At 41.6% G+C, this 21,118-nt stretch overlaps 3 protein-coding genes across 5 annotated transcripts in view; 1 reads left to right on the forward strand and 2 right to left on the reverse strand.

The window, feature by feature from the left end:
- Sbf (SET domain binding factor) overlaps positions 1–21,118 on the forward strand; it is a 107,325-nt gene that overhangs the window by 47,797 nt on the left and 38,410 nt on the right. The window contains exons 8-12 of the mRNA XM_028314302.1: positions 238–429; positions 1,019–1,127; positions 1,736–1,872; positions 5,622–5,733; positions 6,536–6,720. Of these exons, the coding sequence (XP_028170103.1) occupies positions 238–429; positions 1,019–1,127; positions 1,736–1,872; positions 5,622–5,733; positions 6,536–6,720 (735 nt within the window). The remainder of the gene's footprint in view (positions 1–237; positions 430–1,018; positions 1,128–1,735; positions 1,873–5,621; positions 5,734–6,535; positions 6,721–21,118) is intronic.
- Positions 7,406–14,840, reverse strand: LOC114359792 (uncharacterized). Of its 2 annotated transcripts, none has more exons than XM_028314301.1 (5): positions 14,792–14,840; positions 10,299–10,352; positions 9,912–10,067; positions 9,265–9,411; positions 7,406–7,598 (listed from the first exon to the last, which is right to left on the reverse strand). In XM_028314301.1, the coding sequence occupies exons 1-5, from the start codon at positions 14,804–14,806 to the stop codon at positions 7,440–7,442; spliced, it is 531 nt and encodes a 176-aa protein (XP_028170102.1). In that variant the 5' UTR covers positions 14,807–14,840; the 3' UTR covers positions 7,406–7,439. The 2 variants fall into 2 exon arrangements, with proteins under 2 accessions (XP_028170102.1, XP_028170101.1); XM_028314300.1 differs by having other exon boundaries at positions 9,247–9,411; positions 14,792–14,836.
- LOC114359791 (uncharacterized) lies at positions 12,496–20,811 on the reverse strand. Of its 2 annotated transcripts, none has more exons than XM_028314299.1 (4): positions 20,679–20,811; positions 19,894–20,049; positions 19,290–19,451; positions 12,496–12,699 (listed from the first exon to the last, which is right to left on the reverse strand). In XM_028314299.1, the coding sequence occupies exons 1-4, from the start codon at positions 20,754–20,756 to the stop codon at positions 12,529–12,531; spliced, it is 567 nt and encodes a 188-aa protein (XP_028170100.1). In that variant the 5' UTR covers positions 20,757–20,811; the 3' UTR covers positions 12,496–12,528. The 2 variants fall into 2 exon arrangements, with proteins under 2 accessions (XP_028170100.1, XP_028170099.1); XM_028314298.1 differs by lacking the exons at positions 19,290–19,451; positions 19,894–20,049; positions 20,679–20,811 and adding exons at positions 13,758–13,922; positions 14,194–14,349; positions 14,738–14,843.

Consider the following 21,118-nt stretch of genomic DNA (forward strand, 5'->3'; position numbering starts at 1 on the left):
TTGATAGACATTCCATGCTGGTACGGGTTATGTATTCCAAGAATGTATTTAAGAGATACGAGCGGTCTTCATGAGGACGCTGGCCAGGCTACTGCAGGGTTATAGGTGGGTTTCGTTTCTTTTAGTCCTTTAGGCGGCGCGTCCTCGCCTTTTCGAAGATGAAGCTACCGTCTCTGTGTCAAAGAACACATTTATACTTGCACGAAATTTAACAACTGCTCTCTCTTTCTCCCCCAGACACTGCCTGACCATCATCCGCATCCACCCATCACCCGTGCTGACATTCCACAAGCTCGGCTTCGTGGGCCGGCGAGGGTTGGCAGCGTGTCCCTTTGCGCTTCGGCTGCTGGACTCCATGTTCTTCAGCGGGCTGGTCAGCGAGCGCGGCCCGCCCTGGCGGCCCACCGACGTGTGGGACGAGCTGCTGCAGTGAGTACTGGTGACGTCACACGTCGGGCTCCGTCGGCGCGTGTGCCTTCGCGCTGCGGCTGCTGGACTGATGAGGCTGCTTACGTCACAAGGGCTAAGGCGGGTTTTAGAATCGCACTGACAGCTCGCTGATCGTCGGCGATAAGAAATCAATATGTTTGTAAAATAAAGGAAACGTTCCTGAGTGACGCTGATCGATTGGCGACGACGCTTCATACATTTAGGCTGTCAACGTTGACGGCCAGCGTGCGTCAGCGCAATTTAAAACCAGCCTTAGTGTTTGTGTTAAGGTCATGCGTCAAAGGAGTTCAGATGACAAGTTAGCGGTGTCACACGTTAGTTGGACGAGATCAATCGTAGAAACTGGAAATCGCAAACCACAAGTCGCGCTGATCAACTAAATAGGCTGATACGTGACTATGGACTCAATAACTGCGCATCAAGAAACCGGTGACCGATTAGTGGCGAACGACGTAGCTCCTCTCTCCCTTTCACTCACTACATGCATTTATCTTGTAAGTTTTGTGTCTCAACCAAATCAATGACATATAATAAGTGCTCATATTAACATAATGTATTTTATTTCCAGAAACCTACCGGAACAGCTGCGATTAGAGTCCCTTAATCCAGAACTAGAGCTGCAACACATCCAGGACCTCGCCATGCAACTACACCTCAATGAAAACCCTAACCCACAGGTACGTATCTAAACGAATACGGCTTAAGGTCGTATCGTAGCACACTTATCAACCTGGAAAGGGATCGAAACCGTATCAAGGCGGTCAGTATTCTTTGTATGATACTCCATACTTCAACGTACACTTATTCGCACCGTAACGTAAACGCCTCGCCTCGCGGTTGACAGCGCGTGAAAGGCGATGACAGTTTACAAAAATTGATACGATGTTGATCCCTTTTCGAGTTGATAAGTCTGCTATGACCTTTACTCTGGCAATGTTAAAAAATTAAAAACAAAAAAAAAAAATTTTAATATTGGGGATATTTGTTTTAGTTTTCTCTTTGAGTGTGTACCCCAAATACTCCTTTTTTGGTGTATTTCTTCTTTTCCTATTATTTTTTAAACTTACTTCTCATTCGTCAAACTTATTCACGACTTTCAGTTAAATTCCGAATGATTTATCCATTTTTCCTTCTATAGTAGTTTTATTTTTCCACAAAAACGGCACAGTACTTCTTGACAAAGTTAGCTTTTTCTATATTATTTTAATTCCAACTCACTTTTTACTTTCACCTCATTATCTTACTTACCATCCCAAACTGACACTGCAAGGTGTCCTCATTGCAGGCTTACCAGCAGCGCATACTGCGACCACCAGAAGGCGCCTCATCACGCATCCACCAGCCGCCTCTGCCTACCCTGGACTCAGCACGAGTGCATGAGCTTATACAGGAGCTGACAGCGAGGAACGCTAATGGCGCCAAGTGAGTGTCTCAGTAGGTATACTAGAACTAGGGGCGCCTTTCTCGCTTCTACCTGCCGACCCTGGACTCGGTGCGAGTGCATGAGTTCATACAGGAGCTGACGGCCAGGAACGCTAATGGCGCCAAGTAAGTGTCCCTTTAAGCATACTGCGGCCACTAGAGGGCGCTTCATCACGCATCTACCAGCCGCCTCTGCCTACCCTCGACTCGGCAAGAGTCCATGAGCTTATACAGGAGCTGACGGCCAGGAACGCAAATGGCGCCAAGTAAGTGACCCTTTAAGCATACTGCGGCCACTAGAGGGCGCTTCATCACGCATCTACCAGCCGCCTCTGCCTACCCTCGACTCGGCAAGAGTCCATGAGCTCATACAAGAGCTGACGGCTAGGAACGCTAATGGCGCCAAGTGAGTGTCCCTACAGGACTAATGGGCGCCCCTCTCGCATCCACCAGCTGACGCTGAACTCCGCCCGAGTGCATGAGCTCATACAGGAGTTGACGGGCAGGAACGCTAATGGCGCCAAGTAAGTGACCCTTTAAGCATACTGCGCCTCATCACGCATCCACCAGCCGCCTCTGCCGACCCTGGACTCCGCAAGAGTGCATGAGCTCATACGTTCTTCCCGCGACCTTTACCAGATCGTCGGTACACCTAGTAGGAGGCCTGCCCACGCTACGTCTTCCAGCCCGTGGTCGTCACTCGAGAACTTTTCGGCCCGAGTATACGAGCTCATACAGGAGCTCACGGCCAGAAACGCTAATGGCGCCCAGTGAGTGTTCTTGTAGGCACATTGGAACTAGGGGCGCCTTTCTCGTATCCACCGGTCGCCCCTGCCTTATCCACCAACCGCCCCTGCCGACGCTAAATTCAGCCAGAGAACATCAGATCATACAAGAGCTGACAGCCAGGATCGCTAATGGCACCAAGTGAGTGTTCAAAATCAAAAATATTTATTTAGTTTAATAGTTTAGACCACAAGTGGCACTTATGAACTCAAAATATAGGAAATAATAAAAAAAGAAATGGTAGCCCTTATGGGGCACTTCTTCTTCTTTTCGTGTCGACAACAAACCTACACAGTGTCAGCCCAAAACTCCGCCACAAGAGTGTTATGTAATTTATGGGGCACTTTACATGTCTCCTTATCTTTTGGGCCCTACCAGCGCTTCGAGACAAACATATGGCAAGTGCTGAGAAGAAACGCCGGAACAAACTTCTTGTAGGCACATTGGAAATAATGGCGCCTTTCCTGTTTCTACCTGCCGACCCTGGACTCAGTGCGAGTACACGAGCTCATACAGGAGCTGATGGCCAGAAACGCCAAGTGAATGCCCCGAAACGCCAAGTGAATGCCCCGAAACGCCAAGTGAATGTCCCTGAAGGTACAATGCGGCCGTCGAGAGACACCCTTCTTGGCCGCATTGTATCTTCGGGGACACTCACTTGTCACACACTGTTCTCCGCAGCTTCATTGCAGCCGCCAGGAGGCGCCCTGACGCATCCATCGACCAAGAGAATGAAATGAATGAAAAATGAAAAATATTTTATTGACACTTAGTACGAATGTTACAAGTAGGTAGTTGGGGAATTCCTCTCTTTAAGTTTAAGTAACCTGTGTGAGAAGGCTCCCCTCGCACATTTATTGGCTGCCATTGTTGAAGCTAGATAAGAGCTGATAATAACAATTTGATGCTGCGCAATTTATTACAGTAACTGGCTTTTGCCCGCGGCTTCACCAGCGTTTAATTTAGTTTATCACAGATCGTCATAAATTATAGCCTATATGTTATTCCCGGTTATAAGCAAGAATACTGTAAAGTTTGATCAAAATCTGTTCAATAGTTTTTGCGTGAAATAATAACAAACATCCATACATCCATACAAACTTTCGCATTTAGAATATTAGTATTAATGGAGTAATAATAGAAATAATTTTCATAGATATGCCATTACCCTTTTAAAAACATAATGATTAGTTTTGTTTTTACTAAAATTCGTTCCGATACTTGTATATTTTTCATTGCTTCTATCTTCGCAAAAAGACAGCATCCTTGATAAACAGATTGCGTGCCAGTAGCAGAGTAAATACAAAGGAGTAGTTCATCTTCATAGAAACGCACCAAGCGCGGTTTGTATGTGAGCGCGCGCCAATACGTATGCGGCGCGCACGCACACACTGACAAAATTTAGCGTGGATTAGCGGTGAGGTGCGCTGAATTTTGTCAGTGCGTGCGCACCGCATACGTATTGGCGCGCTCACATACAAACCGCGCTCGGGCGTTTCTATGAAGATGACCTACTCATTTGTATTTACTCTGCCAGTAGCAACAGCATTCTCAAGACCTTAGCCAATAGGTATACATCACCTATCTGGAAGTGTCTGGTGCTTAGGGTGATTTAACTTATTTATTTTATTGACTGTTAATGAATTTGATTGAATTGAATTTATTTATTTATTTACTTTTATTTATTTGCTTCTAACGAGGGCTATCGTTTTAGCGCTGACCAGTTTGCGCCACTGTAGAGTAAGGTCCTGTCACTTGCTAGTAGCGAAGACAGTGGCACCAACTGGTGAGTGCTAAAGTGGTAGGAAGACTATCGAATTTGCACTCATCAAGATGGCGCCACTGTAGAGTAAGGTCCTGTCAATCGCCAGGCGTGCCAACTGTTAAGTATAAAAACGATAGCCCTCATTGATTGAATTTAATTTGATTTTTAATTTAGCTACTTTTTAATTGATTTAATTTAATTTGTTTTTTAATTTATTGATTTATGTTTTTGGTTTTTAATTTAATTTGATTTAATTATAATATTGATATTATGTACATTGGAAAATAACAATAACTTGATAATGATTACTAACATTAGCATTTAAGGTGTGTTTGCTAACCACATTATGAACTATGAGTAGTTCGTGAGTGCCATTTATAGTCTTTTTCACCTAATATGATCCTAAGATGATCGGTATGATGCTTCAAGTATATCCATATTACGCATACTACATATGCAGAATATTTTTGAAAAATTATTTGTTATACAGGGTGTTAGGTAAATGGGTATATAAGCCGACACTAGCCCATGTTAACATGGGCATATTAATGGTATGGTGAAGTCAGAAATTTGATATCATCATTTTAATTTTCATACTGAATAAATTTTATAAAATCCGATTTGTATGAAAATTAAAAAAAAAAAATAAAGATATAAATTTTCTGACTTCATCATACCATTGATATGCCCATGTTAACATGGGCTAGTGTCGGCTCATATACCCATTTAACTAACACCCTGTATACAAGTTAGCAATATTTTATAATAAAAAAAATTAAACTACTTATCTTGAAATGTATAGTAAAATCTGAGTCTATTGGATTATATTTTAATTAAATACGATGTTAAAATATTTTTTATTTAAAGTACGCAATGTGTGATACAGAATAGATATAGTGCTGGAATACAACAAAATCGACTATAGTCTGGTCCGTGAGCACGTAGAATTTTGTCCAATGACTCCTAGCTACCCATCCTTATCGCTCGCGCGTAATTATGTTGCTATCGCGCTCGCACACTCACTGCGGGTGCCAGTCGCACAGTCGCGACAGCAATATAATTACGCGCGAGCGATAAGGATGGGTAGCTAGGGGTCATTGGACAAAATTCTACTTGCTCACGAACCGGGCTTTATACATTTTGATTTTGATGCCTTACTCAGAAATTTACGATATTTAATGGTGTCTATATGCATCAGGTTGGCAGCGTTGCGGCCGCCGCAGCCGCGTATCGTGGCGCCGGGGGCTCCGCCCTCAGGAGCGCCTGAGATGGAGCAAGTATTAGTCACAAACTCAGCACGGAGGCTGGAGGTAATGACATTTACTAATAACAACAACCTGTGTTCTTCTGATTCTTCTTCTTGTCGTGTCGACAACAAACCTACACAGCGTCAGCCCAAAACTCCGCCACAAGAGTGGCGTTCTTCTGATTAATTTTGCGGGTTCAATGATAGTTTAACTTCCCCCGGGACAAACTTGACCTTCACTGGTTGGGTTTTTATTGGTGCTCAAGCTGTAGATCATGGCTACACAGGAGTTGCAGCGGTGGGAATTTGAAATGGTAATAGTCCCGTACATAAGAGTTGCCGCAGTGGGGACGAGGGACGGCAATAATACCTTTTTAGAACAAACAATAGGCGTTTCCCTTGTCTTTCTTGTACTCTCGTTTTTGCTTGTACGTCTCTTGCTTATGTTATTGGGGACCACACCTTATCATTGTGCTTTTTGACCCATTGGGATCTTTGTCTTCCTTTTTTTAATCGTTTTTGAACCCTCCATCACTCGAGTGTTAGTATGCGACTTCATCACACATAATAGACATGTTGACACCACCAATCAATTGACGTACTTTTTAAAACTGTCAAAACGAAACTCTCCCATAGATTTTGTATGGCACTACAAGCAAGTGACGTCACTATTTTTTCAACTCAATTAAACTACTTTTTTCAATTACAATGCGACTAAAAGTCGTAATTTACAGGTAATTTAAAATTAATTAAGTATTTAAAACCAGAATCAAGTGTCTTTTTAGAAATGTTGTGATTTCGAATTATTGGAGAATGGTGTCAAATTGTCCACCCGTGCGTTAAAACAATCCCATCACGTATCCCAGGTGGTCCGCGGCTGCGTGTCTGCTATCTTCGAGTGCCGCTACGCCGACGCGCGCAAGTCGCTCCCAGCTGTATTACGCGCGCTGCGGGCGCACGCGGCGCGCGCTGCCCTCGTGCGTGCCTTGGCCGCGCGTCTGCCCACCGCCAAGCATTTGCTGCACCACCACCAGTTCGAGCTGCTTGTCAGGTATGCTCTCATCATCATCATCAGCATTTCAGCCACAGGACGTCCACTGCTGAACATAGGCCTCCACTAATGATTTCCGATTGCGGTTGGTACTTTTTGGGTGGATGACCTATGCCGCGCTTTCCGGTACGTGACTTTCACTTCAGAACCTTGCTGCCCCATCGGCCATCAGTTCTGCGTACTATGTGCCATGGCCATTGCCATTTGATTTTAGCAATTCAACGGGCTATGTCAGTCACTTTGGTTCTGCGGATCTCATTTCTTATTCGATCACACAAGGAAACTCCGAGCATAGCCCGCTCCATCGCCCTTTGGGTGACCTTGAGCTTTCTTATGAGACCACGTCCACGTCTCAGATCCGTATACCATCACTGGCAACACAAGTATGCTCTAGCATGGTACAATAACGAATACTTACTTACTACGCACAGTATGGACGCTCCCTACCTCCCGTTGTAACAAAGGCCACCCCTGCTCTAGTGTTAAGTAATCGTTAAACTGTCGATAATAATAGGTCAAATCGATTGATCGTTCGATCGATATTTATTTGTCAAAATTGGCCATCGATAATCTCAATTTACTCAATTATGTATATTGTATTAAAATATGATTCTAAAATAAGGAATCGATAATATCTATCTAATCGATAAACCGTGTACTTGGATATTATCATTAAAAACAAGACTACAGCCATGAAGTTTTTATTGACAAATCCATCATTAGTTGTCATCGATATTCTCGAAGTTAACGGTGAGTTGAACACAGCCGATCTTCTCGTCTCCGTCCAGTATGTACACCTCCACGCCCAACTTGCCATACATGCCTTGATCGGGCAGCTCCGCGTAATTGAACACGTAGTTCGATATCGAGTGGTTGCCCTGCGGGAAACAAGAATAACCTGCTATACACGGACCGCTTGAAGCAGTCAGGGTCGACAGCTTCAAGCTGCGACTGCACAGTGAACTACAGAGTTCTATGGACGCACATACACGAACCGCTCGAGCAGTTGCCGTTGCCGTTTAACCGCCTCTGTGGTCTAGTGGTTAGACCACCTGCTTCAGACGCAGAGGTCCCGGGTTCGATTCCCAGTGGGGGCAGATTTTTCTGTTCGGTTTGGTTGGTGGTAGGGCTTGTTCTAAGTCCGCCTGGCTAGCTACCACCATCTTACCTAAGTCTGTCGCCATAACAACAATGTTAATAGCATTATTGTGTTCCGACAGTTAGAGGTAAGATAGCCAGTTCCTCCGTGGTTGAGGATTCCGGGTGAAGCTCGCTTCCACCTTCGGCCTGATCGTCACTTACCATCAGGTAAGATACAGGCCAAGAGCTTCCTCGTTGTGGATAAAAAAAAAAAAAAAAAAGTTGCAACTGATTCGGGCGGTCGACAGCACGGTGAATTTTCATCGTGCGGTCAAGCAGTCGCCAGCCATACACTGACTGCTCGAGCTGTCGACAGCTCTCGCGCAGTTACCTCCGCCCACTTTCTTTATTCCACGGCGCGCGCGCTTGTGATTTGTTGAGCAGTTAATACCAACTGCTCGAGCAGTTATCACTGGCAGCTTCAAGCTGTTGACTCTTGACTACAAGAGTGGTCCGTGTATGTTGATCTTTGACTAACTGCTCGATCTGTCCGTGTTATGCGGGCCTAATAATAATAGTCGCATTTTCCGGAGGTTCCTCAGTCTGTGACCCTGACCACCAGTAGCTTGGGCCCTGCTCCGCTGCCGGCGGATTAACTAGTTTTAAGTATTTTTTGTAATGTATTTTTATTTTTGGTAATTTACATCGTAAAAAAATATATAAAATTAAGAAAGAAATGTGAATAAGGAGACAATAATCGTCGGCCGTTTGGTGTAGTGGTTCGAAACGGACTACTATTCCGAAGGTAGCGGGTTCGATTCCCGCACAGTACAAACATTTGTGTGCATGAACATATTTGTTTGTATTGGACTGGGTGTTTTCTATGTATAATAAGTATGTATTTTACAAAAAAAAAGTATTTAAGTATGTTTATATCCGTTGTCTAGTACCTATAGTACGAGCTTTGCTTAGTTTGGGACTAGAAGCGTATTATTATTTATTTATTTAATAATAGAACTCTTTATTTCACACCACAACAAGAAAAAGAAAAAAGAAACACGGACAGTCTTATCGCTATGATACAATCAATCATTACTTTGGTGATGAGCTTCCTTACCCCTACAACCCTCCTCCCCTACATTTGCCTTCCCCTACACTCTCTCTCCCCTACCTTCTCCCTGTCCTACATTCTCCCTCCCCTATATCCGTCCTCCCCTACATTCCCCTAAATCCCCTTCCCCTACATTCTTCCTCCCCTATATTCCCCCTCTCCTACATTCTCCCTCCCCTATATTTGTCCTCCCCTACATTCCCCTCTCCTATATTCTATCCACGCTGGGGATGGAAATGTACAAACATAGCCCCATAAATAGCGGGCACGCGGGTGCACTGGACAGTAGTATATGCCTAGTCTAGCCAAGCACTCAGTAATAACTGCTATATTACCGCAGGAATAGGACATACGCGTGGGCTCATGTCCATGGAAGTGACCAAGCAATCTTCTATGTTTTCTTTGGCGTATTTCTCAGCGAAATTACAGTAGCAGTCGTCTTTCAATAATAAAGAGGGCTTGCAACCGCCGTCCACGTGTTTGCATATCTCAACGCGGACCTGGAACAGAGAAATATGATTATGAACACATAGCTCCAAGGCTAAGTCATGACACATTTCGCGAAAATGACAGTAAAAGTATGAAAATGTCAAAAAATGATATTTTATACTTTCAAATTAATGTCGCTTGTTTTTCTTCTTTTTTTTTTTCATTTATTTGGGACAAAAAACAGTCTTACAATGGGTCTTAGTCTAGCATCGTACTTATCTATCTAAACTATTGTATGACCAACAACAATGTCCACATATTACATATAAATAATTTATTGAGAGCAGACCTTTAAAAAAATTAGGTTTAGGGTAAATAAGTTTTGTATAATTAATTAATTTTATTTCTATACGGTTAAGCTACTTCCCATACGGGTTGCATAACAGTTTAATTCACCCATTCTGGGACACTGTATTTAGTTTCCTTTAATGGTTAGCAATGATATAAAAAAAATCGAATTAGCCATATTCGCTTATCTTTAATGAATACTTATATCTTTCTTCTAACTTACCCCAAAAGTTTCATCTAGGTCCCTGTCCAAATACATCCATCCGCTGAAGCCATCATGGGTCCGGTTGACCTTCCTCCGGTTAAACTGAAACTGGTACGGATACTTATCGTTGTCGACACAATGCTCCACGTGGATAACCATCCAACTGCCCGGGCCCTGGAGAAAAAGTTTTATTTCTTATCATCATCGTCATCATTGATCCAGGATGTGCATCGCGATAAGCTTTTATCGCGCCATTTTATCGATTTAACTCGATAAGCTCATAAATATGTCTTCTAAAATCAACGAAAATACTTGATCACGGCACACAGTTTTCTCTATAATGCTTACAGAACATATTTAATTAATACATGAACATGTAATGACATAGAATTGAATATAACCTACCACCAAGACTGACGGTAGCACACATATACAGCAAGGTATCAAAATTGCGAAAACCAAATACTTTAACATGATATTAACCGCTGTCTGTCGTAGAATAACTAAAACGCAACATTCAATGTATTTATATGTTCGTTACAAACAAGCGATGTTGTTGAGATCTTCGATATCAGGGACACGCAATATAAAATGTTTTTATGGTAAAATTGTGCATTTATTCACGTACTAGCCATGCCCGCGACTTCATACGCGTGAAAACATAGGAATTTCAAACAAAATTCCAAACCCTGTTCCACCCCCTTAGGGGTGGAATTTCGTAAAATCCGTTCGTAGCAGATGTCTACACCCTATAAAGAACCTACCTGCCATTTCAAACACGTTGTATGTATGTATAATATACAGTATTATACATATAAATTAATAACAAGTATTCGTGCTAAAGCTTAATTTGTAGATTTTAATCGATCCAGCATTATTTTTATCGTGTACTAGCGCCACTTTATTTGTGAGTAAAAGTGATGTTCCAAGCAGAACCTCCCAAGAGTTGTAATTTAATGAGAGCTTCCAGTAGAGCATTGGTTCCCAAACTTATTTGAGACGCGCCCCCATTCGACCATACAAAAAAATCCGCGCCCCTTCTTCCAATCAAGATTCTTTATTTGTCGTATCGAGCAGTCAGAAATGCATTCTCTCAGCGGTCGCAGGTTTTTTATACATAAGTACACAGATGTCCCGCGCCCCCCCTTTAAAGTTCTTTGCGCCTCTCCCGGGGGGCGCGCCTCCCACTTTGGGATCCAATGTAGTAGAGAGATTAAAAGAACTATGTGGTTGGTAAATTATGTAGGTACCCCAGATTTAGGCAAGTTAGGCAATATTCTACACTACAGGATTGTAAAGTAAAGGAATTTAATTCATGACCCCCTTAAGGTTGATATCGTACAGCAAAATGGCGTCATAACAGCTATCGTTTGCGCATGTTCATAACTAATTAGTAACCTCAGCCTGATTGGCGGTTAACGGCAACCATTTTTATTGTTTAAAATTTGTAACTTGAGAGAAATATCTTCTAAAACTGTCAAGTATAGATGTCCTACATTGAACCGTCCCAGCTAAGACATTGTCAAGAGGGCGCTACTATCAGTACTGGATTATTAGTTCCGATATTGCCATGTTGTACAACCAAATTATGACAGTTACAGGAGGACGAAGTTTTTGATTTTTGCCACTTGACGTTTCAAAATCGTTGGACTATATCAATAAAATTTTCCCTACAGATGACACTGACACATGTCTACAGGGTGTTAGGTAAATGGGTATATGAGCCGACACTAGCCCATGTTAACATGGTCATATAAATGGTATGGTCTCTTCATTTTAATTATTTTAATTTTTATACAAATCGGATTTTATAAAATTTATTAACCCAATTTATTTTGTATGAAAATTAAAGAAATTAAAATGATGATATCAAATTTCTGACTTCACCATACCATTTATATGACCATGTTAACATCGGCTCATATACCCATTTACCTAACACCCTGTATACTAAGGAAAATATTTTCGCAGAGTTTCCCTGCCACCTTGTTGAACGGTGAAATAAAAATCATCAATGGATTCCGGATAATATAAAATAATAATGTTTAAATGCTAAAAGTATACAGGTTCCGGATAATATAAAATAATAATGTTTAAATGCTAAAAGTATACAGGATGGTTTTTTATCGCTGATCAAACAAAAAGTGTGCTACTACAACTAAATTGTTCTTGTATGCCCTGTCACGTCATAATATGTCAATGTCACCTCTCCCGTGCCGCTCCCATACCTCAGGCACTGACTGAGTTAAGCGCCTATAGTCTACGGAGTCTTAATTTTTAAAATAAAAATGGCACCTTATTACATAAGGTACACCCCTGCTCTAGTGTAATCGAATCGCGGAATAAAAGTAATCGTTGAACTGTCGATATAGGACAAATCGATCGATATCATCGATGTCGGTCGTATTTTGCCAAAACTGGCAATGGATAAAATGTATATTGTGTTAAATTATAAATTGATTACTCAATTATACCGATTAGTTTGTTCTAAAATAAGGAATCGATATCATCGATCTCATAGATAAACCGTGTGCCTTGGATATTATAATTAAAAAAGCTTTATATAATATAGATGCCTTGGATATTATAATTAAAAATAAGACTACAGCCATGAAGTTTTTATTGACAAATATATTTATCCTAAGTTGACCAAGTCGTCGCGATTCTCGAAGTTAACGGTGAGGTGTACGCAGCCGATGTCCTCGCCTCCGTCCAGTATGTACAGATCGACACCAAACCGGCCGTACATGCCTTGCTCGGGCAGCTCCGCGTAATTGAACACGTAGTTTGATATCGTGTGGTTGCCCTGCACACGGGAAACAAACAATCATTACTTTTATGATTAGCCTTTATGGAGGATTTGGCCTACACTCCCTCCACTACATTCCTCCTCTCCTACATTCACCTTCCTCTACACTCCCTTACATTCGCCTTCCCCTACATCCCCCCTCTCCTAATTATCCCCTCCCCTACATACCCCTTCCCCTATATAACCCCTCCCCTTTACACCCCCTCCCGTCTCACATACACCTCTACATTCACCTTCCCCTACCCTCTCCCTCCCTTACATTCGCCTTCCCCTACATCCTCCCTCTAATACATATTCCCTCCCTTACAAACCCCCTCTCCTACATAACCCTTCTCCTACATATTCCCTCCCCCACATATCTTCTTCACTGCATATTCCCTCCCCTACATATCTTCTTCACTGCATATCCCGTCCCCTACATATCCTCTCCACTACATTCACCTTCCCCTAGACCAGTCTTTCCCAAAGTGGGCGATAACGTCCCCTTGTGGGCGCTGCAGGCTTAAAGGGGGGCGGTAAGAGACCCAGAAAAAAAAAATCGGGACGTTGTGTAGAGGCTTGGGAGGCGTCATCTACTAGGAGGGCTCTTAGATACCGACTGAGCTCGACTCTTAACTACAAAAATGGGGGGCGCTAAAAAATAATTTATTCTCAAAGTGGGCAGTAGACTAAATAAGTTTGGGAACCGCTGCCCTAGACTCTCCCTCCCATACATTCGCCTTCCCCTATATCCTCAATCCCCTACATTCTCCCTTCCTTACATTTCCTCTCCCCTACATTCTCCCTTCTCTAAATTGATTCGATCACTATATCTATTGATGAATCTACGTAAAATGTTCGGGGGTAAAATTAAGATTTTATGTGTTGTAAGAGCACAGCAGTGCACCATTTCAGTTTTTTTAAATATAAAAAGGAAGTTTGCGTTTGTACTGCACACGCTGGCGCGGCGCGTTGTTCTCAAACATATAAAATCTTATTCGAGCGTCCATAGCGGGCACACGGGCGCCATCATGGACAGTAGTCTATGCCTAATCTAGTAATAACTGCTATATTACCGCAGGAATAGGGCATAAGGGTGGGCTCATGCCCATGGAATTGATCAAGCAATCCTCTACGTTTTCTTTGGCGTATTTCTCAGCGAAATTACAGTAGCAGTCGTCTTCCAATACTGCAGTGGGCTTGCAGCCGCCGTCCACGTGTTTGCATATATCAACGCGGACCTGGAACAGAGAAATTTGATTATGAGTACATAGCTCCAAGGCTGAGTCATATTTTACCCAACACACTATTGCTATTGACGACACAAACATTAATTAATTAAAATAATGAAATTGAAATGAAGAATTTCGCCGTCACAAGATTACGTCACAGTTGAATTCACCCATTATGTGACACTCTGTATTTAACGGTTAGCAATGATATTAAAAAAATTCAATTAGCCATATTTCATCACGCGGCTATTTTTAATGACTACTTATCTTTCCAACTCACCCCGAAAGTTTCATCTAGGTCCCTGTCCAAATATATATAGCCGCTGAAGCCATCATGGGTCCGGTTGACCTTCCTCCGGTTAAAAACAAACTGGAACGGGTATTTTTCGTTGTCGACACATTGCTCCACGTGGATAACCATCCAGCTGCCCGGGCCCTGGGGAAAATCATCAAGATTTTATTTGGTCCAGGATGCGCATCGCATTAAACTTTTACGCGCCATTTTATCGATTTTACTCGATAAGCTCATACATTTGTCGTCTAAAATCATCGATAAGACTTTATCACAGCGCGCATCCAGCCCTGCTGGAGGACTATTCTTATACCAAAATCAAAAGGCAGGATTTGGCCTACACTGCCATGCTGGGGGCCTGATTTTCGTATATTTATCCCTTAGTCGCTTCTTTCTTACAGTAATTTCATGCATATGACTGTTTTCTCTGTAACATTTCATGCACAAGTAAGTTTACAGTTTTCTCTATAATGCTTACAGAGCAGATTTAAATAATATAAACATGTATGTCCCAGAATTGAATATAACCTACCACCAAGACTGACGGTAGCACACATATACAGCAAGGTATCAAAATTGCGAAAACCCAATACTTTAACATGATATGATATATATAATATTTTAATATGAACCGCTGTCTGTCGTAGAATGACTAAAACACAAAATTGGATGTTTTTATATGTTCGGTACAAACAAGCGATGTTGTTGAGATCTTCGATATCAGACGACACGCAGTATAAAATATGTTTTAATGATAAAATTGTGCATTTATTCACGCATTATTAACAAGTACATTCGTGATAAAGCTTCATTTGTAGATATTTATCGGTCCGTCATTATTTTTATAGTGCACTAGCGCATCTTTATGTGTGAGGAAAATTGATATCAAAGCAGAACCTCCCAAGACTTGTCATTTCATGAGATTGGTTCGTAAATATGTAGGTATCCCAGATCTTAAGTTAGGCAATATTCTACACTCTACATGATTGTACAAATGTATTGGACAATGTATAATAAAATGATATCTATTCATCCAGTCCCGCGAGGTTGCTGGTTTTTACAAATAACCCTATATAGAATGGTGAAATAAAAATCCTCAATGGATGAATTGGAGTTTTTTATCATTGATCAAACATACAGTGTGGATTCTACTACTAAAATACAATAATATTTTTTACAGGACCAATATCAAATTCTCAATTAAATTCCCATCCCCATGATTGCTCATGATAATTTATATTGAAAAGTATATTTGAATTGTTGGATTTGAGGCACAAATTAAATTCAAAACTTTGTGATTGAGGTAGGTTGCGGTAACGTCGCGTACAAAACGCGCATGAAAAGCGTCTGAAACAATATATACTTACTACTTATGATGATTAAGACGTCATATTGGTCATGGTTACTGTCAAAACACCCGTATTCACAAACGATGCTTGCTTAAGTGAAGCAGCAACGATATACGGAGTCGAACGCACAGCGTTGAATAGAGCTCTGTGATTGGTTTGTGTGTATCATTCTACCACTCAAGTTATGTCTATGAATAGGTCTTTGGAACCCTGTGCGTCCACGCGCACTGTGACTTGTGAGACCACATAGTAATTGTTTGTGAATATGGGTGAAAGTCATCTGTGATAACTTTTAAATCCTTGAATTTTTAGCGCTTGTTCCCAACCAGTCATACCGAAACGTGTAACACTGTTCGTTTCAACCAAATGATTTCAACCACCATGAATTCAACCATGGATTTCCACAACGACCAGTCCTGGCACCTCCCGCGACCTTCACCAGATCTTCTGTCCACCTAGTGGGGGGCCTGCCCGCACTACGTCTTCCGGCTCGTGGTCGCCACTCGAGATCTTTTCTGTCTCAGCGGCCATGAGCTCTGCGAGCTATGTGCCCCGGCCACTGCTGCGATTTTAGCGATTCTTATGCCATTTAGTGGAAACTTTTAAATCCTCGACTTTTTAAGCGCTTCTGGATGGGATCCAGTCACACCGAAACGTGTAACACTGTTACTAGTCGGGAAAAAATCCCATCGAGTCACGCTGTTACTCGTTAGGTCAATTTTGTTTACGTATTTTCTCAAATGGTCACACTAACCTGTATTTTATTATAGTCAGCTTTAGATTAGGTAAGATTTTTATTTTTGTACATTGTTTCTTAATATTTTTAACGAGATCTCATATATCATGACATTAAAGGTATTTAATGTGTGAACCGTTGTTAAGATAGGTAAACAAATGTCCCAACGAGTGACAGTGTGACTTTATGATATTTTTTTCCCACGTGTTCACGTAGTTTCGGGTCTATCTGGCAGCATAGCTCATGCTGTCGTTTCGCTTTGCGTGAGAGGGATAGCAACATTCGAAACTACGGATAACGTTTTCGGAGTAACCCTGCTGCGCATTTACATCGATTCTGCATCGCGATTGTATCGCTGCTTTTAGTAACGCGTATGTTTTTGACTTCAAATACTGATTTATCTATCAAAATGGGATAAAATAAAAGTCGAAATCAAATTAATACATTATTTTATTTTATTTTAACTTTATTCAATCCTCCTCATCCACGTCGTCACCGTCGCAAGCGCCGTCTATCTCGCGGAACTCCACGTTGAAGGTCACGCAGCCGACCTCCTGCTGGTCCTTGATCAGGTACGCCGTCGCCCCGAACTTGCCGTACACCCCGTCAGTCGGCAGCTGGCAGTAGTTACGGTTTGATGCAAGTGTACGAGAACTATCAGCAACCGCGCGATTATCGCTATGTCTGAACCAGGCCTAAGTGTTATTTTAGAGAAATGTGGGCAGTGGGCGGGACACATAGCTCGTAGAGACGATGGCTGTTGGGGCAGGAAAGTTCTCGAGTGGCGACCACGGGCTGGAAGACGTAGCGTGGGCAGGCCTCCTACTAGGTGGACTGACGATCTGGTAAGGGTCGCGGGAAGAGCCTGGATGCGGGCAGCGCAGGACCGTTCATTATGGAAAACCTTGGGGGAGGCCTTTGTCCAGCAGTGGACGTCATTTGGCTGAAACGAATGAACGAACTATGCTTTTTTGTCATCTTCAGAATGGGACAAAATAAGACTTAAAATCACATTAAAACACTTGTATTATCAATTCTATTTTATTTTATTTTATTGGAAAACACAACAGATTACATCATTTGGTTAGATTAATACTTAATTTACAATGGTGTTAAGCAAGATAGTAATCCTATAACGTGTTTCCACGGCATGCTAGTAATGAGAAGCAGACTTATAGGGTTAGTAAAAATTACTTATACTATTGATATTAATAATTAAATTAGGGTAAAAATAATAAAATTAGGGTCTAGGGATATTCTTGAGGATGTCTTTTAAAGCCATTCTGAAACGACGCGGGTTAGAGTTGAAGATGTCAAGGTCAGAGAAGCGAGGACTGTAATCCTCGTAGAGTCGACATAATCTAGCCAGAGGCTGGTTGTGTGATATATTGTTGTGAAAAAGGGGTATGTCAAATATTTTTGTCATTGGTCTACGGGGATTGTGTTTAATGGTAAATTGTAGCAGTTCTAAGATCTCAGGGCTGTCAAGTTCCGAGTGCACTATTTTGTGCAGATTCACTAGGTCCATCTCGGCGCGTCGGAGGTGAAGTGGAGTTATGTTAAACTCATTAAGTCTCTGTTCATAAGATCGAAGCCTCCTGTTATTGCCAGTGCGGAAACTCAGTAAACGTAAAAACTTAGACTGGATGGATTCGATGCGTTCAGAATGCACAGCATAGTGAGGATTCCATATTATTGAACCATATTCCAAGTTGCTACGAACCAAGCTATTATACAGTAGAATTAGACTTTTGGGATTCTTGAAGTTTTTGCTTTGTCTGGTAACGAAACCTAGTATCTGGTTTGATTTTTTTACTATTTTATCGTAATGTTGACGGAAACTAAGNGATGGTTTCATTTAATTTATTTAAACCAGGTTACCTATAATAATATTTTTTCGTTAATTTATGAAAATATTAAATTAGCCCGTAATCCTGATACATAAAGTTAGCCTATTAATTTAACACAGGTACGACTGTACTCAGTGTTGCACTATCAAATGCAATTGAAGCGCCTCTATGCCAGGGTTTTTATGTTCCTGATCAGGCTATAATACCCGTTTTCACCATCAATCCCTAATTTTTAAGTGACCCCATATGGTAACACATAACAGGAATTTTGTTTTCAAAGGGGACTCATTAAAAATAGGGATTGATGGTGAAAACGAGCATTAGTCGTCTGTCTGTGAGTGTCTAAGAGCTACCGCAGACATAGGCCCGGTTTCCACTAAAGCGGACCGGAGTTAAGAAAAGGTTTGAATAAACAATCAGACATAATTATTAAGGAAACCAGGATGCAATATTAGTAGGATAAAAAGTTGAATATCTCATTTATAGGATCTGAAAAAATCCTAGACTAACTTACAGCATTACAATATTGGTTATTAAAAAAATATATATATCTTTTGTCGGCCGATAGTTTAGTCGGGCTGTGAATCAGTGAACGTGTATGGAAGTGCGCACATTATTCCAATTTTGTATCGGCCAGTTCACCTTAAAATTGGTATAGTCCAAAGCCATAGTCTGCGGAGAGTCACCCCCTTATTAATAAAAGTAACACCTTAGTTGCACTCTGGTCAAAATTGTCATTTAGTTCGTTCGTTCGTTCGTTCGTTTCAGCCGAAAGACGTCCACTGCTGGACAAAGGCCTCCCCCAAGGATTTCCACAAAGACCGGTCCTGCACGACGCTGCCGGCTGCGACGATCTGGTGAAGGTCGCGGGAAGTACCTGGATGCAAGCGGCGCAGGACCGGTCTTTGTCATTTAGTACGGAAATGTAATAATCCATAGTTCATCCTAGGTGTAATTTTTTATTGATAAGGGGATTAAGGTGTAGGTTGATATTAAATGCAATAGTAGAAGGCATAAAGTCACCGCGACATTTGGAGTCTATCATCACTGCGACTGGTATCAAACTAATGTGACCATCCTTCGATAACGATTCGCTTCCGAGTTCTGCATCTATTATGTAGTGCAGCATCTTTTGCGTTAGGTACTTACTGCATCTAACGGAAACTTTGGGGGGTCAATGCCAGCCATTTTCAGCGCCTCCTCCACATTTTCCTTCGCGAATTTCTCGACGAAATGTATGAAACTTTCGTCGCTCATGACTTGGTACGGTTTGCAGCCGCCGTCCACAAACTTGCATATGTCTATGCGAATCTGGAAACACGAGGACAAACATATTTCAAGATAGTATATTACCTTTCCATCATGAAATTCGTGGCGCAACTTTACGATTACTGTTTCTGTTAACAACTCTTATTTGGGTGCTGTCAACGTGCCGCCTTCGAGCCAGATAAAAACTATCGATTTAAAATATTTTCGTCATTTAATTTAAAAGTGATTACCGCTATATTATTTGAGCAGCATTAAATTAATCATCAGAGCCGATCCATGGAAGACAAATAGAGAATAAAGTTTTGTTAATTAAGATAAGACACAGTTAGCGAATTTGAAATAAATAATATCTGGAACTATTGAACTCATTTTAAAAAAAATCTTTAAAGTAGCAGACTATATGTCTGTAACAAGGGCGACATTCTCGCAAGCGAGTCCGAGGTTAAAAGCTAGTAACAGCAATAATCGCATTTGATTAACTTACGGCATAGTTGTCGTCTAAGGGATTCTTTAGAGTTATATTGGCGTTGTAGCAGTCCTGGTCCCGCGTCAGTTTCTTCCGTTGTATGAAGTACTGCTGCTCGTACTGGTCGTTGTTATCGCACTGTGCGATGCTGAGCACGTACCATCTGCCGGGACCCTGGCCAAAGGAAAACACTCCATATTCATTAAAATTATATAATTTTATTGTGGTTAAGTAAACCTCCGCCATGAGGGTGTATGAGGCGGTGGGTAACGTACAACCGGGTCGTATGAACTGCGCACCCGGCAGCCGTGACGTCACATCGATGCTCTTGTAAGGACGGGGCCAACGCGGGGAGTTGTGCGGGCAAGTGGGAATGATAGTCGCATTCCAGCGAGGTGCGCATTTAGCTCGTTCGTTTCAGCCAAATGACGTCCACTGCTGGACAAAGGCCTCCCCCAAGGTTTTCCACAATGAACATTTAGCATTTAGTTCGATCGGGTTGTAATAGTGTATTTCCATGGCACAATGCAGATAGATTTTTGTGCCAGAATAACAAAAGTGGTTATTTTTTTGTATTAATTTTTAACATCCACAACGATTCTAAGATATATGCTTCACCATTGACTAAAGTTTTTCTTCTCGTATCTATTCCAACATTGTATAATGATTTCGTTGTTAAAATCACTGATTGAACGTGATATATTTTAATGGCTCCTAGTCAACTGGTTCCTAGTATTGAATTTCGCATATTGGCACTTGCCACATGCAAATTATTTAATAAAAAATATTAAATTCTATCTCACAATCATATTATCTCCCATCCCTTTCACAACGATCACCACAGCGGCTAACACAGTACAGCAAACTAGGAATTTGATCATTTTGCCGGCTAGTAACTAAAATAACTGAAATTATGGAGGTGCTACATTGGAATAAATACGCCGTCTCACATGAGAAGTGGCAGTTTGATGATATCAAGTGATTTTATCACAAACGGGTGATGTAAAATGATTTTTTTCCGCTACAATGATTCTGTAGGCAATGACATAAGCACGCAATTCCAGTGTTTACACCATGTTATGTAAAAGAAACTTGTTAATGTTAGTTCCTGGTTATTATATTTTGTTGCCATCGTTTTTATGGGTTGGGCACAATTTGCTACATGTAATTTTTAAACCCATGCGAGTAATAATGGAGATACGTGCAATTTCTTGAACTTTTTTAGTTATCTCTCTTTTGATAC

This window comes from Ostrinia furnacalis, unplaced genomic scaffold, assembly GCF_004193835.3.
Source record: "Ostrinia furnacalis isolate ACB-3 unplaced genomic scaffold, ASM419383v2 OfSCF4658, whole genome shotgun sequence".
Taxonomy (NCBI): domain Eukaryota; kingdom Metazoa; phylum Arthropoda; class Insecta; order Lepidoptera; family Crambidae; genus Ostrinia; species Ostrinia furnacalis.

Coding starts and splice junctions, on each gene's coding strand:
- LOC114359792 (XM_028314300.1), bottom strand. Junction 10,068..10,298: donor TGCTACCGTCAGTCTTGGTG/GTAGGTTATATT, acceptor CTTTTTCTCCAG/GGCCCGGGCAGTTGGATGGT. Junction 9,412..9,911: donor ACCTAGATGAAACTTTTGGG/GTAAGTTAGAAG, acceptor TCTCTGTTCCAG/GTCCGCGTTGAGATATGCAA.
- LOC114359791 (XM_028314299.1), bottom strand. CDS start 20,756: ATGATCAAATTCCTAGTTTGCTGTACTGTGTTAGCCGCTGTGGTGATC. Junction 19,452..19,893: donor CCTTAGACGACAACTATGCC/GTAAGTTAATCA, acceptor TCGTGTTTCCAG/ATTCGCATAGACATATGCAA. Junction 12,700..19,289: donor CAAAGTTTCCGTTAGATGCA/GTAAGTACCTAA, acceptor TCCCGTGTGCAG/GGCAACCACACGATATCAAA.